This window comes from Branchiostoma lanceolatum, chromosome 1 (genome assembly GCF_035083965.1).
Source record: "Branchiostoma lanceolatum isolate klBraLanc5 chromosome 1, klBraLanc5.hap2, whole genome shotgun sequence".
Taxonomy (NCBI): domain Eukaryota; kingdom Metazoa; phylum Chordata; class Leptocardii; order Amphioxiformes; family Branchiostomatidae; genus Branchiostoma; species Branchiostoma lanceolatum.
Genome location: NC_089722.1, coordinates 33,844,065 through 33,871,937, shown reverse-complemented (window position 1 = coordinate 33,871,937; position 27,873 = coordinate 33,844,065). Strand labels below are relative to the sequence as shown.

The 27,873-nt window shown below is 39.0% G+C and overlaps 1 protein-coding gene across 3 annotated transcripts in view; it reads left to right on the top strand.

Moving 5' to 3' along the window:
* The window catches only part of LOC136420604 (polyamine-transporting ATPase 13A3-like), a 46,348-nt gene that overhangs the window by 9,542 nt on the left and 8,933 nt on the right, over nucleotides 1–27,873 (top strand). For 2 of the 3 annotated variants that reach the window (XM_066407644.1, XM_066407636.1), the window contains exons 2-23: nucleotides 4,043–4,160; nucleotides 4,681–4,854; nucleotides 7,638–7,723; nucleotides 8,360–8,501; nucleotides 9,093–9,169; nucleotides 10,717–10,794; nucleotides 12,121–12,190; nucleotides 13,987–14,121; nucleotides 14,600–14,672; nucleotides 15,178–15,309; nucleotides 16,114–16,272; nucleotides 17,403–17,513; nucleotides 18,197–18,243; nucleotides 18,639–18,889; nucleotides 19,520–19,664; nucleotides 20,925–21,038; nucleotides 22,046–22,199; nucleotides 22,703–22,823; nucleotides 23,660–23,784; nucleotides 25,791–25,951; nucleotides 26,591–26,695; nucleotides 27,491–27,570. In XM_066407644.1, coding sequence (XP_066263741.1) covers nucleotides 4,101–4,160; nucleotides 4,681–4,854; nucleotides 7,638–7,723; nucleotides 8,360–8,501; nucleotides 9,093–9,169; nucleotides 10,717–10,794; nucleotides 12,121–12,190; nucleotides 13,987–14,121; nucleotides 14,600–14,672; nucleotides 15,178–15,309; nucleotides 16,114–16,272; nucleotides 17,403–17,513; nucleotides 18,197–18,243; nucleotides 18,639–18,889; nucleotides 19,520–19,664; nucleotides 20,925–21,038; nucleotides 22,046–22,199; nucleotides 22,703–22,823; nucleotides 23,660–23,784; nucleotides 25,791–25,951; nucleotides 26,591–26,695; nucleotides 27,491–27,570 — 2,600 coding nt within the window. In that variant the 5' untranslated portion in view covers nucleotides 4,043–4,100. The remainder of the gene's footprint in view (nucleotides 1–4,042; nucleotides 4,161–4,680; nucleotides 4,855–7,637; nucleotides 7,724–8,359; nucleotides 8,502–9,092; nucleotides 9,170–10,716; nucleotides 10,795–12,120; nucleotides 12,191–13,986; nucleotides 14,122–14,599; nucleotides 14,673–15,177; nucleotides 15,310–16,113; nucleotides 16,273–17,402; nucleotides 17,514–18,196; nucleotides 18,244–18,638; nucleotides 18,890–19,519; nucleotides 19,665–20,924; nucleotides 21,039–22,045; nucleotides 22,200–22,702; nucleotides 22,824–23,659; nucleotides 23,785–25,790; nucleotides 25,952–26,590; nucleotides 26,696–27,490; nucleotides 27,571–27,873) is intronic. The other variant, XM_066407654.1, reaches the window with a different exon arrangement.

Below are 27,873 nucleotides of genomic sequence, written 5' to 3'. Positions count from 1 at the left end.
TCATTTATGTGATTTCATTGACGAAAAGCAACAAATTGGGTATTTTCATATAACTCAAAGGTACACGATAAAACTTAAATAGAAATTATGTATGATAAATCACAATGTATCCAAAGACGTTATTTGTAGATGGCAACAGGAACGACGTCAAAATGACGTCATAGAAATTATATTTATATCAGGTTACACTAGCGAATTCCGCCATCTTGGTTCCGCCATCTTGAATTATTCTAAATGCATTTTTTCATCATATAACCTAATAACACAATAAAAAATGGACTAAAACGTTATATTAAGAATGTTTCTGTTTGAATGAAAATGTTAATGATGAAATTTGAGGTTGAAATAGCCGGTTATGGCGAATCTAATTATATCGTCCGCCATCTTAGATTTTGACCGATGACGTAATAAAATATGCATAAATTATGAATATTAAATCATGAAAGTGATAGTGAATTACATTGGTTGGTATTGATATTAGAAAATAAGTGCAGCTTTAAAAGACAGCTCTAGAATTACATTGTAAAATCCAAAATTAGCGACTTTTTCCAAATATGGCTCTCAGAAACCGGTTGCCATAGCAACATGAAAACATTAATTACTTATTTCATTAAATTCAAATCGTTGCCAACGAAATTTTAGCAAAGGTGACCAAGTTTGGTTGTTCTAGCATAAGACATTCAGATGATATATGACATCAAGTGTTGGCGCAGGCCTCAAAAGAGCCCGTCTGTCTGAATAGCGTAAGTTGCAAAAGATAATGTTCCCATTTTTTGCATAAATTATGATAATAAGCAGAAATTATTCACAACTAATCATGTCAAACTGTCCCTTACAGATTGTTTAAACTATACGTATATGCAAACCACAAAAATAGTCTCCAATAAAGCTGTATTTGTAGAAAACATTGTGGGGTCAGTTTTGACCCCATACGGTAAGATTAGTCGTAAAAAAGCTACGGTGGTTTTAGGGTTAATCTTCAAGTAACAGTTTGTCAAATTATAACCCAATTGGATGCAGGGTTTATCCTGATATTTGGCAAAAGTACGTTTTTTTGTGATATTTGTATAGCAAAGTTGTCAGGGGTGTACAGAAAGTGCAAAATGGAACGAAATGGATCGAAATGGAACGAAGTGGAACTACAGAATCTGAGAAAGTGCGAAATAATTTTGTTCCATTTTCCAATTTCTCTCGTTCCATTTTGTTCCATTTCGTGGGAGTGCGAAAAGGACCTAAATAGAACTACAGAAAGTGTGAAATGAAACGAAATGGAACGAAATATGAAGCAAACTGAAATAGTATTGATAGAAGTGTAAGGAAACAGTACTGTGGAAGGATTAAGATACAGAAGCGGGCGGTAATTGAATATAACATGCTTTGTTTTTAAAATAATTTTTTTAACACCTATATTTGTGTGTGTGTGTGTGTGTGTGTGTGTGTGTGTGTGTGTGTGTGTGTGTGTGTGTGTTTTCCCATACATTGACCAGCAGCATAACTAAAAAATCTTTGGATGAGTAGGTAAAGGTCAACTGCAAAGGCCACCTGCATGCAAACCCAGCACGTTTCACCCAATTTCCCAAGTAGTAGTGGCGTTGTGTGCCGTAATGGATAGAACATCTGACTGTCAAACAAGGGGAGCCGAGTTCGAACCCGGGCTGCCCCAGACATGTCTGCACATGCGCCCCTACGTTGTTCCCTTGGGAAAGGTACTTAACACGACTTTCCTCACTCCACCCAGGTGTAAAAATGGGTACCTGACTTCGGTTGGGGAGGTAAAAGGCGGTGGAAGGAGATACTCGAGAGGGATGGGCTCCACCTTCCAATACTGTACCCTATAGACACAGTGGGTAACAACCCACTGCCCCTACAGCCCCACAAAGGCTATGGTTCCTTTACCTTATAGTAGTAGTATCCAGCTGCAGGCAGTATTTGACCGTTTGATTATACTGTACTGTGCTACGGGGTTCAATGACACGGGTTGGCAGAAGTCGGCTAGTCCTCACACATCGCTTCCAAGCGGCTCTGTCCAGCGAGTCCACGCTGGTGAGGCCGCACACCTTTAATATGGCTTTATGTCCTTCCTGACGCAGGCCCTTCCCATAAAATTGAACTGTTCCATTTTGAGTAGTGTAGAGTAAATTTTCAATCAATCTAGACTGCTCCTTATAAAAACAAACCTTTCTGTATGCCATAAATGTTGAGGAAGTCTGGTGAGCATACACCACACCTATCGAAAAGTCTTATTTGCCCCCAATAACAGCGTTGACTTTGTAATGTCATAGAGATCGACCAAATCATTACGTTACGAGTTCCGCCAGGATTTCACAAAGACCGGGTTATAGCGGCAGGGAAATCATTGCCGCTTGGCCGGCAAAAATGCCAGAGAAATATGGGCAGGAAAACCCAAACTTTCAATTTTAAGGGGATCCCTGGTTAGCAAAACTTAGATTTTCAAAAAAATAATAAACGTACCGTCCAAAACTAGAACGTACTGGGTGGATTTTGAGGCTGAAAAGAATAAACGTACCGGTATGTTTATTTGGGAGATGAGAGTAGGGGCCGATCTAACATGTATCACAATGTGAGTGGATCAAACCTTACAGTCTGGCTCCAGGTTGATATCTAGCCTGGTATCTGGTATCCAAACCTATTATAGCTCCTACAAGTCTCCTCTCCGCAGGTTTGGGGCAGAGAGGAGACTAGGGAGCTAACGTTGGGTAACCTAAATTCGGGATTTTTCCGATAATGGTTGACTGAAATCAATCTAGCAGAACAATGAACCATCCTTTTTTTCTATTATTCTGTCAGTATCATGTACTATCTTTGCACTAATCATATATATGGTAGATTTTGTCTCTAGTCGTGCTGACACCAGAATATTTCAACTTGAAACTACCGTGCGCCGCACGCACAATTGTGGTGCTGTCGGACAGGGGGGCACATTAATTCGGGAGAGAAGATTCGTCTTGAATATCTTACCGCTAATCACATTTTATACAGCAGCTATTCGTTCTATCCTTGGCTTGAGGAGAGTGCTATGGATATAGACGTGTCAAAGTAAAAAAAATACACGAAAAAACGGCCGTACCGCACACATCAGGCCAGTTCGGGAACAACCCGTGTGTTGAGTCGGTAGAACTTCACTCAAAGTCGGCCCATCGTCATCATCGGGCAACGTGTAACGTTACATTATTCATGGGAAGTTAGCTGGATGCCGTAGCAATGGTAATACTACTATGTCCATGTGTTCCTTGTTGTGTTAGGAGCAAACTTTGAGGAAAATATCTTCCTCAGTCCACTATCACACGCAGCATTTAGACAAAAAAGTGTTCCTCACAAACCTTTGTCGTCTGCTTGACAACAGGATTCTGGTTAACAATATGGCGGCGGGAAAATACACGTGCCGTAGGTTGTAGCAACAGAGAGGAGTTTTGATGATTGATCACACTTAGAATATAGTTGCAGGTTAGCAAAAGAGATTGTAATAAGTTGTCTTATAAATAATTGTGTTTAGCAGGCAGGAGATGTGACATTTGTCTTATAAACCAGCGAACAACCGTGCTGGGTGATTCTCCCACGAAGCCCCCAGACTCTGTCAATAAGGGACGGAGAGTTTTTGACGTCGCCAACTTCTAATGCATGGTTATCGAAGCTTTTCAGCCAGTGTTCTGAATACGTTAGTCTATCTGCTTTGCATTGCAGGCGTTATAACTGATTTTGCATCTAGCACATATCCCTAAATACCCCGTTTTCGAAAAATCCCGACTTTAAGTACCCCACGAATTTAGGTTACCCAACGTTAATAGTAATACCAGGCTAGTTGACATCTTGAAAAGGTAATTAAGTCACCTGTTGTCTTAACTCTTCTTTCAATTGGCAGTGACCTGTCTAAGGAGATCATTTGCTGGCCTCTGGAGGATTAACTTCTGTTTTATTTCTTAAACTATTCTATCCTTCTGCAAAGGTGGTAAATCTCAGTAAAGACAATGATTAAGTCAATATGACATAACAGTTCCCATCAAATACCATTATCTTATTACAGGTTGTTCTTGTAGCTCTGGTGTATATATGGAGTACGCGTGCAGCTGACAGCAGTGATCATGGAAATTCTTGATGAAGGACAGTTCCATTACATCAACAAAGGACAGGAGGATCAACTGGTACATGGCTTTAGTACTTGTTCATTGATAGAAATGCTGTAACTTCTTTGTCATATGATTCCTTCAATTAGACATCAATTATTGCGATAAAGAATTTTTTGAAGTTTGTACTTTGATTTTTCCTTCATCCTTTTGAATTAAAGCTGTAGGTTGGCCTAGTTGGTAGAGTGTTCGCCTTGTACACGGTAGGTCGTGAGTTCGAACCCCGGCCGGGTTATACCAAAGACTTTAAAAATGGTACATACTGCTTTCTCTGCTTAGCACTCAGCATTTGGGACACACATCACTACCAGCGGATCAGCCCCCTACTGTAGTGTCTTGCACAAATGTGTGTGGCCCAAGGGCTATAGAAATGGAGACGGGTGCCACTCCTATGCGTCTTTTCAAGACGCCCATTTTAACTTGCATTCCATGTAAATAGTATTTCTAGAGTTGGAATAACATTAGCCAGGAATGGCAAGGAGGTTGAAGAAGGGCCACAGCAATGAAATCCAACTCACTCCTTTATTTCATCCAACAGGAATGCCATGGATATAAGAGGGATAGGATAAAGACTTCTGTCACAGTTGTCTTTGCCATGTGCACTCTGGGACTTCTGTTCCTCGTGTTCTATTGGAAGCCAGAGTGGTTCGTGTGGGCACAGTTTACATCATGTGAACTTGTGGATGCTGACGTTGTGCTGTTACGAACAATGGTGAGACCACTTCATTATTTTCTGTGATTTTTGATATCTAACGGAGGGTGCTGCAACTTCGGACGTTAATCTATGAGTTCGACATCGTATTGCACCAGTGTCGGTTGTCTGAAAAGTGTTGCGTTTTTACGAATGATAAATTAGAGTGGTGGTGTTTGAGGATTTGCCGTTGTGGAGTTGATTTTTCGTCGTCCGTGCACGATTTACGCCATCGATCTCAGTCGGTAAATCCAGAAATATGTTGTTTTGATTAAAACGTTCCATATTGTTCCATTCTGATTAGGGTACCGTAACTTCGGCATAAAAATATCTTTGTATCTCTTTAATTCGTCGGTACTATTTCAAGTAAACAGAAGGAAGAATTTCGTGTCAACTAACTTCAACTTCCCTCTGGTAAATAATTTTTGACCGTGCGTAAGGCTTCACCGATGCCGGGCGCGCTGTGGCTAAGCGACTGTTTACGCCGCTTGTTGCGTTCTAAGCCATGACAACGTTGACGATCCGTTCTTTGGTATGGCAATGAGAGTAGAAACTTCATATCATACAAATGGTCCCATAGCATGAACGCACAAATGCCACAAATGTGCCACAAGTATGTCCAAAACTGCCGAGCAAGCATTGTAACGCCGCAAACTGAAATCGTGACATTTGCACTCGGCACCACACCGCATGTGACCAGAAAGTACGTGGCAAATCTTCCTTGTTTTTCCGGTCAATTCAGTGCAAAGTTATGACATATTCTAAACACGATCATCAATTGTTTTTAGAGCTCGCTATTCAAGAATTTCTGGATTTTTTTAGCAAGCAATGAGAAATCGCCATTTACATCAATGAACTTCGTGTTTATGCGTTCAGAGATCTCCGACCTGTGCCGCCCACATTAAAGCAAAGCGGCCTGTCAATTTCAATTAACATGCAGGGTTAGGTTACACGTTTGCAACATCAATGAGTTTGCTTGTGTGGAACCACGTAGTGCAAACCTGCCACCGGGAACTTATCAAATGCAAGTTTATCCGACGTATACTAGTCAAGCTAGATTGATAAGGTTTGCCGTTTTGGAGCCGACTTGACTTATGCACAGCGAGAGCAGAGATGCCTTGCCGAGGTATCACATTCGAATCGTGGTCAACGGAATGGCCGTGACGTAAAAGGGGGAGGGCATTCGAAGCCGCGGTTGATTTCGTTATTTCAGACAAGCTAAATCGCGACATAAACTAACCAAGACCCATGTTTTTTGGTGTTTGTTTTGCTTTATGCCTCATGTGTACAACATGTAAGTTTGCATGACGACGGTTGAATATGTTTTATGTAAGAGTTGCCACTTCACAATGTCCTTGCATCGAACGTAGACATTTTTATCGCCACATTTTCTTCGTGGCACAACATCAGTTAATTGTACACAAATCCCTGTTTTATTCAGACGACAGCTCTATGCATGAAGTTGGGTTCTTAACGATTTTATTCAGCACCGTGGCTGAAAAAAAAGATGGCTCACTTCTGCAGAACGAGACAATTAAAAATCCTGCCGAAGTTGGGAGTATGCCGAAGTTGCAGCACCCTCCGTTACCAAAATTGCATTTAATTTTATGTGTGAACTGTGAAAGTCCTTTCATTTGGCCAAATTACATTTTAGGATTTCATAATTACTCAAGTAGATGACTTCCAACTTTACAATAAGTCATGTATTATGTATATGGGCGCCAGCGATGTATGTACACATGTCAAAAGACATAATATATAGTACTATGAAATTCCCATCATTTACCACTAAGGGGTCACAGCATTTTTTAATCAACAATGGAAAGTATTTACATAATTTGTGTCTGTTTTACCAGCTATACATTGTATAATACAATCTGACCAACATACGGAACTTGCCGGTCCGGAAAGAACCTGTTGTCCGAGTTGCTAGTTATATATTCATAAGGAACCCAGGTGAAGTTTGGACCTATCGACCGGCTTGACCGCCTGAGCAAATGTCACCTTTATTGGAAATATCTGCGGCCCTTGGAAACAGCGGGGGCATGTATTGTTTTGGAACTAAGACAATTTGAACAATAGAACCAACAGGAGGCCCATAATCAATCTTGACCTACATCTTCCTAAGACAGGCTACCCAGATACCAAATATAATTACAGTCGATGTATACATTTGTAGCTTTTTGAACCATGGCTTGCCAAAATATTTGGAAATCACTCAAGCTATCTACTAGTACACACCAAAAATCATGACTATCCATCAAGCCCTTCTTGAGTTATTCCCTTTCAAAGTCGGAAGCAAAACCTGTTCCTGCAGTTCAAAATAGCCGCAAGGGGGCCAAAACCTATACCACTTACTCTCTGTCCAAAGAGCTGTCTACCACTAAAACATCAGGACCATAGCATGTCCAGAACACAAGATATCAAAACAGGAAGTTCCGCTGCAGTACCGTAACGAGCCGCTAGGGAACCCAAAATCTGATCATTTCCAGGTCTCATCAAGATCTACCCACCTACCAAATATCAAGACAATCTATCCAAGCCTTCTCAAGTTATGCTGTTCAATTACATACAAACATACATACATATAATACTAGTACACACATACACAGAAACGCTACCCAAAACATAATCTCTTTGGTGAAGACAATTAAACAAGTATTAAATAGACACACACACACACACACAGACACTGTACTATGTGGAAACACACCAACACCAACAACAACATTTCACGGAGGTCCGAGATTTTTATGTCCTCTTATTTTGTTGTCATCTGATTTAAAGGCGTCTTTGTTTTTCAGGATGAACATCGGACTTGGAGTAAGGAGACAGTCAAACTGGAAACTGGAGATAGCATGCTTATCCATATTTCATCATTAGAAGCTAGGTGTGTATGATGAAATGTGTTTTTGTAAAAAGTGTTTCAGTCTCCTCTTCTTTGCTACCTCCACATCCCAGTTCTAAGATTCATGAATATATTAAGTTTCAATATTATAGGCAGATGCTCATGTCCACTGAAGCTTAAGACTGGGGATTAGGCCACACCAATTTAAATTTCTTGGTTAGTTTCATGTTGGGTGGTCTCTCGGATTGGACATTAAATGGGAGTCCCGTGTTTGAGGAGAGACCTCAAGTATGTTTAAGAACCAGCCGCACTTATTGAAAAGAGTAGGGCCCTTCCTGGTGTTGAGCGGATCAAACCATTCCAGGCTAAATGGGGTAGGGAATTTCCTGAGCAGCCTTGAGTTCGTAACACCTGCTTCACCTATTGGGTCAGTAACCTGTAACCTTGGAGTGGCCTTAACTCCTTGAAGTGACCTTCTGGTCTTGTTACTTGGTGACAGTTTAAAAAAAGAAGTATAAAAGACTTTAACTGTCTGGCCTTTATATCATGCAACAGTACTAAGTACTGTTTATCCAACCATGCTCAGCTTTTGGTTCCCTGATCCTTAGTTTTTACCCAAAGTTGGGAAATGAACCAAATGTCGTTTATTAAAAATGATGTTGTTTTGTGTTGTTTCAGATGTGAAGATGGCAAGGATGTACACCAGATGCAGGAATTATCAAATCAATCATCAGACAGTAGCCCTTTAACTTTAAGTGACTTCAACAGACAGGACAGTGCTGTCATCCATGGTGAAAGTTCCAACTGTCAACCAGATCAGGTGGGAAGTGTGTTTAACTGATGAAATGCAGTGTCACTGTCAGTGTTTTCACTTAGGCCACACCAATTTATTTTCTTGGTTAATGGATCCGGAATAGAAAAATGAAAAGAAAAAAATGCTAGATTGGAAAAACAGCATGAAAACAGTATCTCAGAGGAATGTTTTTACTTTCAATTGGTGCACACAGTATCAGGGAGTGAACAGGGTCAGGTGCAAGTTTTCACCCCAGCCTTCTGTTTTCATGATTTTTTGTGTGCTAGAATTAAAAAGTAAAAATCCGTTAACCAAGAAATTAAATTGTTGTGGCCTTAGCCTCCAAAAATTGGCCCTTAGCTACCACGCTGTCTGAGATCGTGAAATTACGTGACACTGTAAGTTGTGACAAACAAAATATGATTCGAAAGTGAAACTGGGAAATTCTGTGTTTTTAACCCTGAGTGCAAAATTCATTCTTTGCCAAACAGCAGCCAGACCTGACATACATGTAATTCTCTTACCTCCCAGCTACACCATAACAGGTCCCTTCCATTAGTTGTCTGCTACACCGACAGCAATTTTACAAATCATGTCTTTTTCCTCTTGTTCTTACAGCAGAGCTTGCGTTACTTCATTCATCACTGTTTGAAGTATATGTGGAATGCAGAAAAGAAAACTTTTGAGAAAGTCAGGTAATTTGTTTTTTCAAATATAGTTGTATGTACCTTTGATTGCGTACCCTAGGCCTCGTCCCTTAACATGTTCCATTGACTTGGGGACACAGAATGGTGTAGCCTTTGAACTGCTGCCTCCAGCAAACTCGGTCTTGTTTTATATTACTGTGCGCGTCAATATTTATTACTGTCCATTTTATTGATATTCTATATCACTGGAAAGCTTATTAATTACACTTTACCAGTTGCAGGGTACCCATTTGTGATAATCATGTACACATTACATAGCCTACACGTACATGTAGTAGTCATCTTCGACTTTGAAGGACTACCAAGAAGAATAGGATAAAAAATGCAGGGGACAAGATGCAAGTGTCAGTAATTTTTCTGTGAAATTCTGTTACATCTTTTCTGCTTTAAATTACTCCATCAAGAGTTAACGTTGGGTAACATGAATTCAGGATTTTTCCGATAATGGTTGACTGAAATCAATCTAGCAGAACAATAAACCATCCTTTTTTTCTATTTTTCTGTCAGTATCATATTATCTTTGCACTAATCATATATATGGTAGATTTTGTCTCTAGTCGTGCTGACACCATAATATTTCAACTTGAAACTACCGTCCGCCGCACGCACAATGACAGTGTTGTCGGACAGGGGGGCACATTAATTCGGGAGAGAAGATTCGTCTTGAATATCTTACCGCTAATCACATTTTATACAGCAGCTATTCGTTCCATCCTTGGCTTGAGGAGAGTGCTATGGATATAGACGTGTCCAAGTAAAAAAAAATACACGAAAAAACGGCCGCACCGCACACATCAGGCCTTTGCTAACATCCCGTTTGTTGAGTGGGTTGAACGTCACTCAAAGTCGATCCCCACCGTCATGGCAACGTGTACATTATTCATGGCAAGTTAGCTGGATGCCGTAGCAATGGTTATACTACTATGTCCATGTGTTCCTTGTTGTGTTAGGAGCAAACTTTGAGGAAAATATCGTCTTCAGTCCACTATCACACGCAACATTTAGACAAAAAAGTGTTCCTCACAAACCTTTTGTCGTCTGCTTGACGACATGATTCTGGGTAACAATATGGCGGCGGGAAAATACACGTGCCGTAGGTTGTAGCAACAAAGAGGAGTTTTGATGATTGATCACACTTAGAATCCAGTTGCAGTTTAGCAAAAGAGATTGTAATAAGTTGTCTTGTAAATAATTGTGTTTAGCAGGCAGGAGATGTGACATTTGTCTTATAAACCAGCGAACAACCGTGCAGTGTGAGTCTCCCACGAAGCCCCCAGACTCTGTCAATAAGGGACGGAGAGTTTTTGACGTCGCCAACTTCTAATGCATGGTTATCGAAGCTTTTCAGGCAGTGTTCTGAATGTGTTAGTCTGTCAAGTTTGCATTTCTAGTGGTATCACTGATGTTGCATCTAGCACATATCCCTAAATACCCCGTTTTCGAAAAATCCCGAATTTAAGTACCCCACGAATTTATGTTACCCAACGTTAAGGTTTGCAGCAATGCTTTAGTGTTTAGTCTGTGTTTTCTGACAGGGGTTTGGACTCAGGGATACCATGTTCAGTTTTCTACACTTTGGGGCATGGACTGTCTTCCACAGATCAGGCAAACAGGTGAGTAACTAAATACTATTAAGTAGAAGCAGATGCAGGTATTTTGCATAATATGCTAATTAGAAAGTCAGTGATTGATCACTAACGCCCTGGTCACAATTACATTTTTACGGGCTAGTCAGGTACTGTTGTTAACAATACTTTTCTATTTCGGGTGTGGCCTAGCAGGCATTTTAGCTGGTGTCAGTTGTTTTGAGGTTCAAGCAAGACCAGGTTGATTACATCCTATTTTATGGTCATAACTGGGGCAATTACTATATCTAATTGTATTGACTCATCAGGTGCTGTATACGGGCTGCCATTATAGACCCTCTGGATTTAGCCCTGCCAGGCTAGGGGCTGTTTTGTGATAAATTTGTCACTGTGACAGTTTCCAAATTCCAATAAACAACAGTTTAGTACAACCCTACCATGATGCAGAATGTCCCAATATGGGACAAAAAGTTTTCGACTTTTTCTTTGAACGCATAGTTATCAAAGCTTTTTAGAGAGGTCTTAATACTGGGAGTTTCTCAAGTTTGCAGTTTTGGCAATTTTACAGCTATAACATTATATTTCAATTGGCAGATATTTCTAAAAACGATGGATGTACATTACCCCACTGATAAAGGCAAAGTAGGGTTAATCCCTACGCGAAAGTAATGTTATCTCTATCTCTAAATTGTCATGTTCTTTTCCCAACATCTTGTTGGTTAAAAGCCGTGGCCTCACCATTTGATTTAGGATATGGCTCAGGCCACCTACATGTAACTAGATGGTACTGGTTGTAGCAAACTGACGTCCCATGAGTGTGTCTGTACTCAGGCCACACAGGGCATTGCCCCTGACAAATCTGGCCAATCTAGTTTTGTGGTAGTTGAAAAAACGTTTGAAATATAGGTGTACATTCAAGTGATTATACGTTTCAATCAATATTTTTTAATATGTACCATATATAGTATACTGTCAGTCAGTCTTAGCAGAATAGGACAATTACTGCGCAATACATCTAGATTGAAAAATTAATACAGTTTTCAGTTCTGAATCAGCAAAAAGTTAGAAATATTCAGAAAAGATTGAGAGTTTACATGTCGATTGAGTAAGTACTATTTATAATATAATTATGATTTGTGTACTATTGGCCTAATTGTACAATGTGCAATGCTGTGGCTTGTAAACAAGTCAGGGTCAGAATGTGCATTCTGTATTCAATTTGTCTTTTGTTGCTTGCTGATCTTATCATTTTCTAAAATTTGAATTAGGGACATTGAATGTTGCAATAAGTGCTAAAAGTTTATGAATTGTTACTAACAGTAGCATCTATAATGACATATTTTTGTGTCCCAGGCAAACCCGGTATGGTGACAATGCCATCACAGTGAAGGTGAAGCCCTACATCAAGCTCCTGTTCTATGAGGTACGATGGCAATTACTGTAATTCACTTTATCTTCACGGTTACCGTAGCAAAATTTCACGGTGTAAGGAAAATGGACATTTTTACTGAACGTTAACTTCACGGTGGCGGCAAATGATTTACAGAACGGATGTGTGATGGAATCATAAAAAAGAACAACAGTTTTTTTCATGGTGATGATAAGCTCACGGTACAGAGATGACCGTGAAAACAGTGAACATAAAGTTACAGTGAAGGTAACAAGAAGTACTGTTACAGTATATACAAAATGTAGTACTAATGATCTAGACAAATAAGAGGACTAGGGTGCAACTAAATAAAGAAGTACAAACTTAAGGAGATAATTGAAATGCATACAAAATACACACTGTGTGCAACTTATCAATTGATGTCAATAAAGACATGATATATCCAGTTTTGGTGTCGACACATCAAAATCATCTGTATTTTGGAATTTGAAGCCCATGAAATGTTTATTTTGTGTCTATTTCTTTTTCAGATTGTTTTTAAGATAATTGTATTACTTTCCTCTGTTTTGTTTACCTGACATTCATTTAGTCTTCTTATCTTCACCAATAAGGAATATGTTTTGGGGAGGGTGTGTCTGTGCGTGAACATGATAACTTGAGAAATGAGAGTGCCTTGGCGGAATGTGTTGAAATTTTGTTTGTAATATGAGTAGATGTTGAGCCCCCTAGCAACTTTTAAGGTATGCATTGGAACTTTACAAATCTTGTGTGTTCAGGACATGGTCTGGTCATGATTTTTCAGTCACTGTGGTAGATAGCTCTTTGGAGGAAGATTTAAGTCGTAAATGTTTGGGCCCCCTTAAGTGGCTTTTTTATTTGTTTCAGAGATTGAAAAAGAAAAAAAATTCCAAAAAGTGTTGATGATCATGCTTTTTCATGTGTTGATAGCATATATAACAATTAAAATGATCATATGCATTATACAAATCATATAATTTGCATAATTAAAGAGGAAAGTTTATAAGTCCGCTGTGCCCCTTGATTGAACTCAAACATGTGGCATATGTAAGATAAGAATATTCCTGGACCATTTGATATCAGTTATGCAAATTTATCTGATTTGCATAATTCATGATAAAACACTATACTTTGTTGTCAGTGGTTAATATAATTCTGTTATCTGGAATTTTGTTATTGCTGCATTTGTAAGGTGTGACACCTTACAAAATGCAGCAAAATTCCCTGCTGCCAGCGCCTGTCCCCAGGGGCCCTGCAGTGGTCAAAATACAAAGGGATAAAAACATTCAATTATGCAAATTAGATCATGATTTACATAATCATCATCTAATTTTTTATTATTACTTAAAGCTACCTAGTATTAGATATCAAAAATCACAACTTTCAGTCATCCCTTGCTTGAGTTATCTACTAGTACGACCTGCCAGTAACTTATAATATTCCGAATTTAATTTAGATTAAAGGATACAATAACTGGAATGTCTCTTGAAACGTATGCTGCTAGGGCATCCAGAATTTAGTCATTTCGAGGTCTCATTAAGACCAACACAACTTAAATAATTGAATATCAAGTCTTATAACAATCCAACTTGATCTTCTGGAGTTATCGTGTTGACAACCACACACATGAATGCTACCAACCTTAAGCTTCATGAAGGTGATTATCTGCTACCTATAATCAAAACAAGAAATGAGCTGCATGCCTGTTCTCCTTCTTATGTCTGAGAACAGTTGTCAGAACAAATTTGTCATTTATATGCATGTGGGGCTGTGCATGTTGCATTCCGAACTCACATTTGTTGTGTTTTCAGGTGCTGAACCCATTCTACGTATTCCAGCTGTTTAGCGTTTGCCTGTGGATGTCAGACGAGTACTACTATTATGCTGCTGCCATCATTGTCATGTCTTTACTCTCAATTGGAACTCAACTCTACACTATACGCAAGGTACACGAATTAAACTCTTTTCGGGTATAGAAGATTCTTTTTACAAAACCAGGTACTCTCACCTGCTAACGTTTCGTTAGACACCTTCATCAGAGCTTCTGACTGGATGAACCGAGATGAGGGGGGATACAAGCCACGTTCGGGATTGTGTTCTCACCGCAACAGCGCCACCTATATCGGCTACTTATAGCGGTGAGAAGCTGTACTCCAGTCAGAAGCTCTGAAGAAGGTGTCTGACAGACACTGAAACGTTAGCAGGTGAGATTATCTGTTTGTGTAAAAAGAATCTCCTATATGTACCCTATATTCTACCAACCTGATGAAATTAATTTCGTTTAAGTAAACTCTTTTCATTTTGACAACTTTGAAAAATTGTTTTGTCCTTGTTTCTTTTAAACATTGCAAAATTATATGAATATTTTCTATGTTCACTCTATTGCTGTGATTATCATTTTAATGCTTATTACATTTATTTTAGCAAAGTGAAATGCTACATCAAATGGTAGAGTCACACAATACCATGCGGGTCAAAGTCTGTCGCAGTGGGGAAGGTAAGTATTTTTACTAACTGTGACATTGATATTTTGTTCTCAACAGCTGTCATACATATGTACATTTGTACCTGTCAGTGAGTATGTAACCTTTGCATTTAATGGCAGATATTAACTTTGCACACTTGTTCGTCATGCAGCAAAAAAAGATTCACCCAAATATAACCGTGACAACAATATTTATTACATTTTAAACTGCAGGTACCCACTATCCGCACGGGGCCGCTGTTGTAACCGCCAGCGCCTGACTGTATCATTCATACTATCATAGCAATTCCGACCTATCACTCGGATGACGAAACTTTCCTACCTAATCCTGACAGTAATAAACATTGTCAAACTTTTGTCTCAAATTCTTGTCATATCAGGTGGGGCCGATAAAAGGCAATTTATGATCCACCAAAACACACGCCTCTTATGCCCGGTTATTTTTTGAGGCCGGATTCTTTTATACACGCGGAGTAACACAGCAATGAGACCTTAAACTCGACTCCATTGTTTCCAGACTGGGAAGAAGTTGTCTCTACCAACCTTGTGCCTGGGGATGTTCTCGTCATTCCTCCCAATGGGATGTTGATGCCATGTGATGCCGTTCTCATCACAGGAAATTGCATTCTCAATGAGAGCATGCTGACAGGTTCGCAATCTTCTTTATCCTTGAACTCGGAAACTTTGTACTTGCAGAATCTGAATGTACAGTCGAGTAGATTTTATAAATTCAATGAAGATGGTGTATGTTTGGCGTCGTGTGGCGTAACGGCTAGAACATTCGGCCGTCAGACAAGGCAACCCGAGTTTGAACCCGGCTTGCCCCCAGACATGTCTGGAAATGCCCCTGGACGTTGTGTCCTCATTTCACTCAGGTGTAAAGGAGTACCTTTGGTTAGGGACGTCCCTCGGATAGAACGATAAATGGAGGTCCCGTGTTTGGGGAGAGCCACACCCGCGCACGTTAAAGAACCCACCACACCTTTCGAAAAATAGTAGGGGCATGCCTCAGTGTGCGATGGTCCAAACCTTACCGTCTGGTCTAAGATGACATCTTGAAAAGGTGATAGTCACCTGTTATGTCAATCCTTCCACAAATGTGGTAAATCTAAAATTTATGACTAAATAAATAAATATATCTGCGGATGAACAGCATAACTCGAGAAGGCCTGCTTTGTTGTCTTGAATTAAGTATGTGGATAGGTCTTGATGAGACCTAAAAGTGATATTAACTAGATTTTTGGGCCCCCAACCAGCTTGGAATGGTACTGCAGCAGAACATCTGGTTTTGGTTTCTCATGTGTTCTGGACATGCTATGGCCGTGAGGTATATATTGAGACATTAGGCCTGTCACAAGTTTAATGTAATTCATGCATTGTAGTTACCTGGTATTCTCAGTGCATTAAAGTTACAGGCAGTGTTTCAATATGTGTAATTTGATCTCCCTAACAGGAGAGAGTGTACCTGTCACAAAAACACAACTGCCTTCCCAAAGTAGCGAGGTCTACTCACCTGAGGAACACAAGCACCACACCCTGTTCTGTGGTACCCAGGTGATCCAGACCAGGTACTATGGAGGGGAGAAAGTTAAGGCTGTGGTCGTCAGGACAGGTAGGAAAATAATTATGTTACTGTGACAGTCCTGTTAATCAAAGTGTATAAGACAGCAATGACATTAAAATAAAATATTTCCTGAAATAACATAAACCATCAAAATAATATTGCTTTTATAAAGTACAAGACATTTGCACAAAATATACACCCTTCAGATTTTATTGAACATTGAACCATCAAAACATCATACCTTCAGCTTTTTATTCTTCCCACCAGGTAGTTAAATTAATCAGTGACTTTACTCTTCCGTTGACATCACAATGAGCATGGTAGCCGGTTTGGAACTTTGCACTGCAGCTGGGAAAGAACGTTCTTTTCAGAAGCAAACAAACTAAATATATAATGTCTAAATATTGAATGCATTCACGATAATTGTCCACTGTTTTGTCATCAAATAATGTTTTTCACAAGCTGTGGTGTGAGGTTCTGAACCGGTTGCCATGTTCATTGTGATGTCATCGGAAGCCGTAAAATCACTGATTGTTGTAATTACCTTGTAGGAAGATCAGAAAAATCAAGAGCTGGAAGTATCATTGTTAGATAACTTAAGAAGGGTGCGTATTATATTCTTTGAATGATACTATTCCTATTACAGATAATAGGAAAATGTTGTATTTTGGTGTCATAAACACTTTAAGGGTTAATGACCCGCCCCTAGGTGGATCATGGTGTCATAAGGCCTGGTCATTTTCCCTAACCACCGAATAAAATCACCAAGTGATGAGCAAGGCTGATGATACCATATATATACCAAGGAATAGGTGGGTCATTAACGTCAATGTGAAAAAAGGAAAGAAATGTCATGTGAGCTAAAAAATCATGTCTTTTGGGATTTTGCATGTGTGACCAACAACAAAGAAGCTCTCCATCACCATCTCATCCTGTACCTACATGTACATGACTTGTACATTATGGCAAAATCAACCCTTGAAGTTCGCTCCCTAAACCCCCACTTTAGGTCAAGGCTAAAATTTCTTGAGTTGGTTCCCATACACAGTCATCACTTACATATTGATACTTCATAGAATTAAACTCATTAGCTATCTTCAAGACAAATTTAGATATCTTTCTATACGTATCTAGCCTTCTTATCTTCAGTGTTGTTTCTATATTTTTCCTCTTTTTAGGTTTTTCTACAGCTAAAGGAGAGCTTGTACGCTCCATTTTGTTCCCCAAACCACTCAACTTCAAGCTTCTCACAGCAGCTTACAGATTTGTGCTGGTTCTTGTAGGCATAGGTAAGTTACATTCAGTTGCAAGAAATGCAACATTGTCAATTTTTACAACAACGACAGCAAATTTCAAAGCAGCCTTGAGAGTCATAATATATTTTCTTCACTTAGTCACTGTTAGAAGGATTGTTGCTAAAAACAACAGTTGCTTTTCTAGTAGCTTTTGCAAACGAATACTGTTGGTCTTCCTAAATGCATCATTTGCCAACTTTGTAAGTCAAGTCCCTGAGTCTGGAGTCCTGTGTGATTTTTCAAAACACCTCTTTAAGAAGGTGGCCTCACTGTGTGTGACAGTTACTAATTACCTGCTACCTACTGACATCTGATTCAATTTAGACTTCCTTCCAACCGACTTGTATCATCATATTGTATATTGATGTTGAAGTTTAGCATTACACCTGTCCAACAAAACTGGTAATGTTAGGTGTGATGTGCATTACATTGTGTCTTGGGTATCATCGCCGTTATCATCATCATCATCATCATCTTGGGTAGCAAGCTGACAGTAAATGTGCTTAATATGATACTGCTGAGTGTAATCAACCTACTCATAATTATTGGCATAATAGGTACCTTTTAATTTTGATGTATGGCTTTTGCATGGTTTAAGTAACCATTATGTTTTTCCTTTTTTGCTGTTATTTGCATGTGAGGTAGGATTAAAACGAAAATCTTATTATTTTTTCTAGCCATGATTGGGTTCACATTTACAGTGGTGTGGATGGCTCTCGATGGGGTAGGTGATATGTTGCTGCTTTTTTTAGAATATTATACATTGACTTTAACTAGTTTTCATTGCTATAATGTGTCACGGTCTTACATAATTTGCATGTATGTCACAGAACTGATGACAGCTGTGCAAGCAAAAAATAAGAGATAGTTTGTATCATTCAAAGTTTTATTTCATCGCTGCTTGCTCAATCACCGATACCATGGCACATGTAGTGCATTTTGCTACCTATTATTGGGCAGGTGAAAAATATGCTTATGGGAAAATTGTAAATTAAAAAAAATTAACAAATCCAGACAAACTCAGTAAGTTGCTTTCTTTCATACCAGTCATGCACACAGCACACAATGTACTAACCAGCATGTTTCTCTTTTTACATTCCTTTTCTTTGTTTAATGTAGGAATCTGTTGGAGAGATCTTCCTGGAGGCATTAGACCTTATCACAATCTGTGTTCCTCCTGCCTTGCCCTCAGCCCTGACTATTGGGATTATTTATGCCCAACGAAGACTTAAAAAGCAAGACATTTTTTCAATAAGCCCTGAGCGAATCAACATCTGCGGTCTTGTGGACTTGGTGTGTTTCGATAAGACTGGGACCCTGACAGAAGATGGGCTGGACCTCTGGGCTGTGGTACCAACCAAGAATGATAGGTAAAGTGCCTCTTTTCATTACTACATGTATTTTTCACCCTTCTGAAAGCAGAGCCCCTATCGCTCAATTCGTTAGCTCGCTCGTGTATAGGGCCCTTGCTCTTTAGCCCCGGTAGACACGGTTCTGGCGATGTTACTGATAGTTGCTCATGAATAATTAATGAGCTATCCTTATTTTACACAATTTGGCGGTTAATTTGTTTTGAACCAAAATTAACGATGTGAGACGTAACCTGATTGGCTGATAGCTTCCCAGCGTCCTTTGCCCTTTTGCTCTAGATGAGGTTTAGCAAACCCTCTGATTGGCTGAAGCTGTTTTGGAGGCGACAGCGCCAGAACCGTGTCTACCGGGGCTAGAGAGCACGGCCCCTACGCGAGCAAGCTAACAAATCGAGCGATATAGGGGCTCTGCTTTCGGGAGGGTGGTATTTTTAGGTTTTAGTCATAAACAAGATTGAAATGCTTGATAAGAATGACATGAATTGTGTAACATACTTTTTTTGAAAGCAACAGAGTCTGATTTGGCTTGCTTATATCTATTCGCAAAGTGTATTACATGTATGTACAACATAAACAATTAAGGAAAACTTAAACAGAGGTTGTAATTCAATTGCCCCATTCTCCACACAGTTTTGTACCTGCCATTCAAGATCTATCCATGCTTCCTTTGGGGCCACTCCTCACTGCTATGGCAACCAGTCACTCCCTTACTGTGATTGGTGGAAAGTTATCAGGAGACCCTCTGGACCGTAAGATGTTTGAAGCTACAAAATGGGTAAGTAGCTGTTGATTTTTTTTACTTTACAAATCACAACATTACTGAACTATACTAACACAGTATTCTTTCCTTACATGTTATATATCCTGTACACATGAATCTGCGTGCTTACAAATCTTTCAAATCAGTTTGAAACCATATAAATTGGTCAGTCATATACATGTTGTATCCTTATCGACATTCGACAGTAGTCTCTACCAGACTAACTACGCCGGCTATAGGGAGAATATTTGCCGGGGGACTTTGGCCATGGAGGGTTACATTGAATTTTGCAGGCCTAGGGTTGCAATATTGGACCCTCTCTCCGTAGCCGACTCCCTTCATGCAATATTTTCCCAGCGACCCGCAGAGGCTGGTAAAGCTTAATTCCGCAGTAGTCTTTCGGCATTTGCAATTTTTTCTGCAAGTACGTATTGCGGGGTCATCAGCATAATCAGCATCCATGATCCTCTTAGCAGGATGTATCCTGCTCCTGTCTTTCTGTAAGCTGAAACCAATGTTGTTGTGAAGGTAATATTTTACAGAGTCGCGCAGGATTTAATCCAGAGTAATAATGAAGAGAAATCAGGGCCAATGTACATGTACATGTATCTCCCTGTGGAACTCCTGCATTGATTTGGAAATGTGTCACCATCGGGGGATTGCACCATAGATTCACTAGCTAAAGCCACACCAATTTCTTGGTTAACAGATTCTTATTTTAATTTAATTTTAGCAAAAAAAAAATCATGCAAACAGAAGGCTGGGGCGAAAACTTGCACCTGACCCTGTTCACTCCCTGATACTGTGTGCACCAATTTGAAAGTAGAAAGTTTAACATTCCTCTGAGATTCTGTTTTCATGTTGTTTTTCCAATCTAGCATTTCTTTAAATTTTTTTTATTCCGTTAAACAAGAAAATAAATTGGTGTGGCCTAAGGGAGTCTCAAGCTTTCCTTAATTGCCACCATCCTTCTCAGTCACCTCTGACCTTATACAGAGTAACTTACAATTAACTTAAAAGTTGTTCTGTTCTACCACAAAGCCACTAATGGTGCCAAAATATAATCTGTAAACTATACGATTGTCAGATAGTCATGCAGTCCCATAGAAGTATAACAGTACTGTTTCTTTTTTCACAACTTGCAAAGACGATAGACCTGTTTGATGTGTACTACAGATTTGTAAGCTCACTGTTGCAAGAATAAGTTAGATAACTGCACTGTTTTCTTATTGCCAGCTGTCCTTATTTTTGATGTTTTGTTTCTTGTTCCTGTAGGAGTTGGAGGAACCAGGTAGTGAAGAAAGCACTAAGTTTGACATGTTGGTGCCGACTGTAGTTCGACCTCCACACAGCATGGTCCTGCTTCATCATTCTCCTAATGAAAGAGAGGTGCTGAAACTATTTTTTGTGATACTATTTTTGAACTGATACATTGACTATTCACTTTAATATAGCGGCAGGAAAATATAGCGTTTTGGGGAAAATGGAGTAGGTCACGGCACTTAATTTTAATGGTGGGAACAAACATTACTGTCTCAAATATTAGCGATCAAATGTTAGCAATAATGAAATTTTAGCTGTTGACTTAAGTGACCGTTAAATCAGCTAAAATTAAGTTACAGTTAACAAATCAAGAATTACAGTATTGCAAAATGCTGATTTTTCTTACATGCCAGTTTCAAAATTACATGTACCTGCACCTAATAAATCATATGTGCACCATTCTATAGAAAATTATAATTGCTGGCAACTACAATGTATTAACAAAGTATTCAAAATATTTAATGAATGTTTGTTTAGCATTTCACTGGGGTGGTAATGGTTAGCACAGTAATCAAAACGCTACATGCACACGACTGTATATTATTATTATAATAATTATATCAGAAGTAGCTTCGCAGATCCAGATTTACCTGCACAAAGTTTAACATGCATATCATTATAGTAATTTATACCTTTATGCAGGAGTTTTCAAGTCCATACATGGCATGGAACTTTTTTTAAAATCACAATGACTGTTTCTGTCTCTGTGCTCATTGAAATGAATTTTGAAATAGCATGTGTCTCATGCATTCTATTGCATTCATTGATTTTGTAATGCTTTATTGCAATGTCATGTGCATCTAGTTATATGGCATGAAATACTAAAGATACATTCCTAAGTAAAAAACTTGAATGTCTTATAACATTCAAGCGTACATAAAATATTTCAGGAGTCTGTAATATTATTCAAACACTAACAGTTTCTGAAAGGTGTATTTATAGGTTGACTTGTGGTTGATTTTGAGAGTAGAAAATAAGAAAGAAAGAAGACAATTTTCCATTTTTACAGAACTGATTCTCCTGCTTCTATTGTTTGTTGAGACTATTGTTAAAACTGTTGCCATTTTTTTCAGTACCCTTATGAGGTGGGAATTATTCGCCAGTTTACATTCTCATCCAGCCTGCAGCGCATGAGCGTGATCACACGCACCCTGGGCAGTCAGAACATGGTGGTGTACACCAAGGGTGCACCTGAGACGATCAGCCAACTTTGCAGGCCTGAGACCAGTATGTTTTTTTTCCTCTATTGTTTATCATAAATCAGTCAGACAATAGTCTGTATTCAATTATTATGTAAAAGCTTAGTACTTATTGTAATACAGTTATCTTCCAGTCATGTAGTTTCAGTTTTTTTTCCCTTTTTATTGAAAACAAAATTGCATTCAATGTTATATAAATGACTCAATGCTATCGTCGGATTTACCAGGATTTATCTCAATGGATATAAATAGCAACTTTAAGTACATTATGACATGTGACAACCCCTGCATGGTGTACATTGAGAAATATATCAAAGAATGTCTAGACGTTAGAAACTCCTCCTGGACCAATGATTGTAAAATCCCATTGTCATCCCATACTACTACAGTAACTGTAACACCATATTGTAGATTGATTAGCCTAATAGAATGTTATGTACCAGTAAATGCCATACTTTGTACCTTGTACAATTGTTGTGCAATAAAGTTATTATGATTTAAGATACTAGTAAATACTACCTTATGTTTCAGTTCCACTTGACTTCTATGAAGTTCTAATGACATACACAGAAAGAGGCTTCAGAGTCATCGCTTTTGCATGGCGACCTTTGGAGGATAAAGTCAAGTTTTTACACACACAACGGATGTCAAGGTAAGATACACAGATTTGTCATACTGTACATTGGAGCCCATGCATAAGAGCCAAATCATAATTGCTCTTCCAGGGAACTGACTTGATACACATTTTGAATAGACCATGTGTTTCAATTCTCAATGGAGCAACGTTTCTGTCCAATCAGTATCAATTTGCCAACATTTTAACTTTGAATGGTCTGACATTTTTATGGTGGCCATTAGGACTGATATAGTACATGTATGTGCCCCTTTCATGCCATTTTACATTGCACAATACATGCAGTACATGTACCTGTCATGTGGTACCTTTGTGTATTGATACAGAATAGTGCTGCGTACCGGTACTGTGTGCCGGTACTGTACCGTAAAAATCAATTAAGTACAGGTCCAAAATACCGGATCATGAAGTACCGGTACTGTACCGATATAAATGTACACCAAGTATGTATTGTGCTTATTTTGTGACTGATCTCCTAACCTCATGGCCTCATGCAACACCAAACATGAGCAAAGTGACACTTTGGAACAGGGTAACTATTAAATATGCAACAGATCATTCAGGCAGGCCGGGAGTTTTCATTGATAGCAAGGCCAAGGGAGTTTGGCGGTAGGAAACCTAGTTATGTTCTTTGTATAAAGATACTGATGACAAGTTGAAAACAGTTTATTTTAAATTTGTTTCTGTCATTATTGAAGAAGTTCAGGTACAGGTACAGGTCCAGACCTGTACCTAAACCTCTGTACCGGTATGTACCTGATGTTTCGTTTTGGTTCGCAACACTACAAATGTAATACAGAAGTCACTGCATGTATGGTACCTTCATTATATATATTATATTTCTTACCATGCAGGCATGAAATTGAGACTGACCTAACATTTCTGGGGCTGATGGTTATGCAAAATGCTCTCAAACCTGAAACCACACCCATCATCCACCAACTCAATGGGGCCAACATCAGTACAGTCATGATAACAGGTAAGGTAACCACACCCATCATTTACAACATCAGGACAGTCATGGTAACAGGTAAGGTAACCACACCCATCATTTACAACATTAGGGCAGTCATGGTAACAGGTAAGGTAACCACACCCATCAGTTACAACATCAGGACAGTCATGGTAACAGGTAAGGTAACCACACCCATCAGTTACAACATCAGGACAGTCATGGTAACAGGTGAGGTAACCACACCCACCATTTACAACATTATGGCAGTCATGGTATTGGGTAAGGTAACCACACCCATCAGTTACAACATCAGGACAGTCATAGTATCAGGTAAGGTAACCACACCCATCATTTACAACATTAGGGCAGTCATAGTATTATAAGATAACCACACCCATCATTTACAACATCAGGACGCTCAGTCATGATCATGGTAACAGGTAAGGTAAACACACCTATCATTATGAGGGGATATTAACGCATTTAGAACCAGATTTTGTTGTTATTTATCCGAGATATCTTGTATTATTGTATTTTATTCATTGAGAAAAAACACTGCTCTGTCCTTATCCTTGACGGGCCTTACATTGTATGTACAGGGCTAGGGACAAACTCTGGACTCAGGCCACCTCCATTTTTACCTTTGACCCAACTTGTTAATGTCCATCGTGCCATGTATTGAAATGCTGATTGTGAAACTTTGGACAGACCTGAACAAACAATTTTAATTATAATGAGAAATAAACTGCTCTCTAACTAAAATATAACTCACCAGAATTTTCAACCAAATCACTCGGAGAATAGTTTCTGTCTCATTGATATGTACTTTACCAACTCAGATGAACTTTCATGCTAAATTTTAGTTATAATGATATAGACGTTTAACGGGGGGTGCCCAAACATTGGACGTTTTTTACGCGCTGGAACTCATGGCGCTCCAGTGCTGGTTGCCAGGGAATGGTCATGTTTTAATGAATGAATTTTGAACACATTCATCTAAAGACCATACTTTGACAAGAAAATGTATTCATACTGTTCATGGGCCCTTCATGCTCCGTGTTACATGCGAAAGACGCTGTGAGACATTTCCACGAATGTACCTTCTGATTTAGTGCTACGCCAGATAGTGTGCCTAACTTATTACGCTTTGGTAATTTTGCTCTCTTCGGAAGTTGGTGATGAAGTTAGGGAAATGTAAATAAGGCTTGAAATCTGCTATATTCTAGCTTTCTTTTGACCGGAAAATTTTGACTGTGTGCACTTCTAACGTCATGTGAGAAGGGCTATATCTAGCGCATCCAAGCTCATGTTTCCACGGGAAATAGGCTACTACGCGGCCCGACGTACGTATTGAATGCGGCCCAACTTACGAAATCATTACAAAAAAACGACACCGCTTACATCAAGAATACTCTGTCTACTTATTGGGAAATATCTTCGCCATATCTGTATTCAGTTTCCTTTTCATAGACGGTACCAATCACATGTTAGAGCGTAACAAAACGTTGCGTTGAATCGTTCCGCCACCATCGCGGCCCAAAAAATGGCGGGAAAACAACGTCGTCAGACGACAGCAATGTTTACGTTGTTTTTCTTTGGTCGTTTTTCTTCTCAACAAACACCAAATTTTTAGTGTTTTATGAAGTTATTTTTCTTATGTGTATGATAGCTGTGTGACTTATATGTATCTGCTTGGCACAGGTCGTATATTTAGGTGCCGGGCCGTCTAGCTACGCAGTGACCCTCTACTTAGCGCTACCATCATTATTGTCAAAATACTACTTTTCGACAAAACAAGAAATGAATATGTACACATATGTTTTGAATGTAAATGACAATTATGTGCATGAACTTGGGTTATTTACCTTCCTTATCAGCATAGTCAATGGACACAAACACGGCGTACTTATGCAAAATAAGATCAGTAAAAAATCTGTGTGATGTTAGGGCGCGTGCAATGTTAGGGCGCCCCCCGTTATCATTGATAGACTTATGATAATAGCTCCTATGCTTTGTTCTTTAACATTTAGGAGACAACATCCTGACAGCTGTGAGTGTAGCCAGGGAGTGTAAGATGGTTTGCCCTGGTCAGCAGATTGTAGAAGTCACGGCTCTTGCTCCTGCCGACAGCACACCGGCTGCCATCACATATAAAGTCTCCACTAAACACATTGAGCCAGAGGAGATTAAGGTGGGAGAGATTGCATTACAAAAAGTATTGATATGAGCCTTTCTTTTATTTTCACCTCCATGAAAAATGAAGGTTACATATATTATAAGTTACCTTTTGCGGGATTCGAATCATGCTTTTGGTTTTGCTGTGTAAACAGCATAAATTGAGGCTGTAGATGAATATTCATGATATTTGATAGGTGGATAGGTGTCGTTGAAACAAATGTCAAGTCAATGATGAGTCTCCTTAGCTTGCGACTTCTTATGGTACTGCAGCGGTCTTTGTATGAGTGTTTGTATGTGGACAATATAGCTCGAGAAGCTGTAGATAGATCCTTGTGATATTTGGTAGGTCACAGACTAGATGTTGGGAAAACAAAAATTTGGTCAAGTACATTAATGGACCTTCTAATGACTTCATACGTTACTGCAGTGGGATTTTTAAAGTTTGAGGTCTAATTTTATGGAAATGCGATGGTCATGATTTTTGCGTGGTGGATAGCAATTGGGGCTGGGAATTAGTCTGGTGTAAGTTTTGTCTAATACATTGAATAGACATCAACATTTTTGTGGCAATTGTAATTTAAAAGTAACACCAAAAACAGGATTTCGCATAAAACAACACTATTCAATATTTCTTTTGTATGGCTATCGACAGGGAGCTGATGTGGATGAGAATGACAAAAGGGACCAGTTCACCTTTGCCATGAGTGGGAAATCATTTGCTGTCATCAAGAAGTACTTTCCCCATGTCTTACCCAAGGTACTGACTCAGACACAAATTAATAACAGTGTGGTTTCAATGATGTTTGTTTTCTTTTTTATTGACAAAGCAGCTACCTTCAAAATTCTCTCATTTGATCAAAATTTGACAATATGTCCACAGTAACAGTAAATGTGTTAAGTATTTTTGACATTTTAACATGGATTTTAACATGAAGTTATCTATTTTGTAGATAATGCATGTTTTCTTTAGAATAATTATTACCTTACCTTACCTTAGTCCCTCCTGTGCCTTTGAGGCACATCGGGCCATCAAGAATAATTATACACCATATGAAAATGTTTGTCATCAACCAACTTATTCATTGGTAACTATATTATTTACTTTTGAGCTGGTCTTCAACCCCAACATAGTCAGGGTTTATGGAAAAGGCTGGTCCCAGAGGCTGGACTGGCTACTCTTACCAGCCTGAGGCTACCCTTCTATAGGCCCTTTTGATGTTATAAGCATCCAGGGGTTTGGCCTCTAACGGAATTTTCTGACGAAAACTGGGTGAATGAAAAATCCAGCTTTCATGAAGTGGGCTTAAGGGAAGGCAACTATTAATAATGGCTTTAGTTAAGACTTGCCATACAGTGTACTTTGAAAAACTTGCTTTAGTCTGGGCTTTTGTCTTGACACCTATAAATCAAGATCATATCTAATACTAGATTTTACTAAAATTTAGCATGTCGATAATTAAAGAGGGTATTAAACATGTTAGGCACACCACAAACACCATAATTTCCTTACAGAGGATTGTGTCCTATATGGACTCATTATTTTGTTTTTCAGCTGGCTGTAGGTGGAACGGTTTTCGCAAGGATGTCACCTGACCAGAAGACACAGCTCATAGAGGTTTACCAAGATTTAGGGTGAGTAAAGGTTACATGATAAAGTCATTTCACTGTATTTACAGTAGAGGGTATTTGTACTGATCTTTAAAGAAGGTTTTTGTTGGATTATAACAAGAGTAATCTAAGGTGGTGTTTGTGACAGCGCTTTGTTATCAAACTATTGCAACCTCTGCTTCTCAAACGTACAAGTTAATGTACAATGAACAAAAATAGAGAAAAGTGTCATAATGTAGGTGTATCATGCAATGTTTGTGACAAGTGTTTTGGGAAACTTTATAACCACCTCCAATTACATGATTTTCTGAAACTTTAGTTACTATT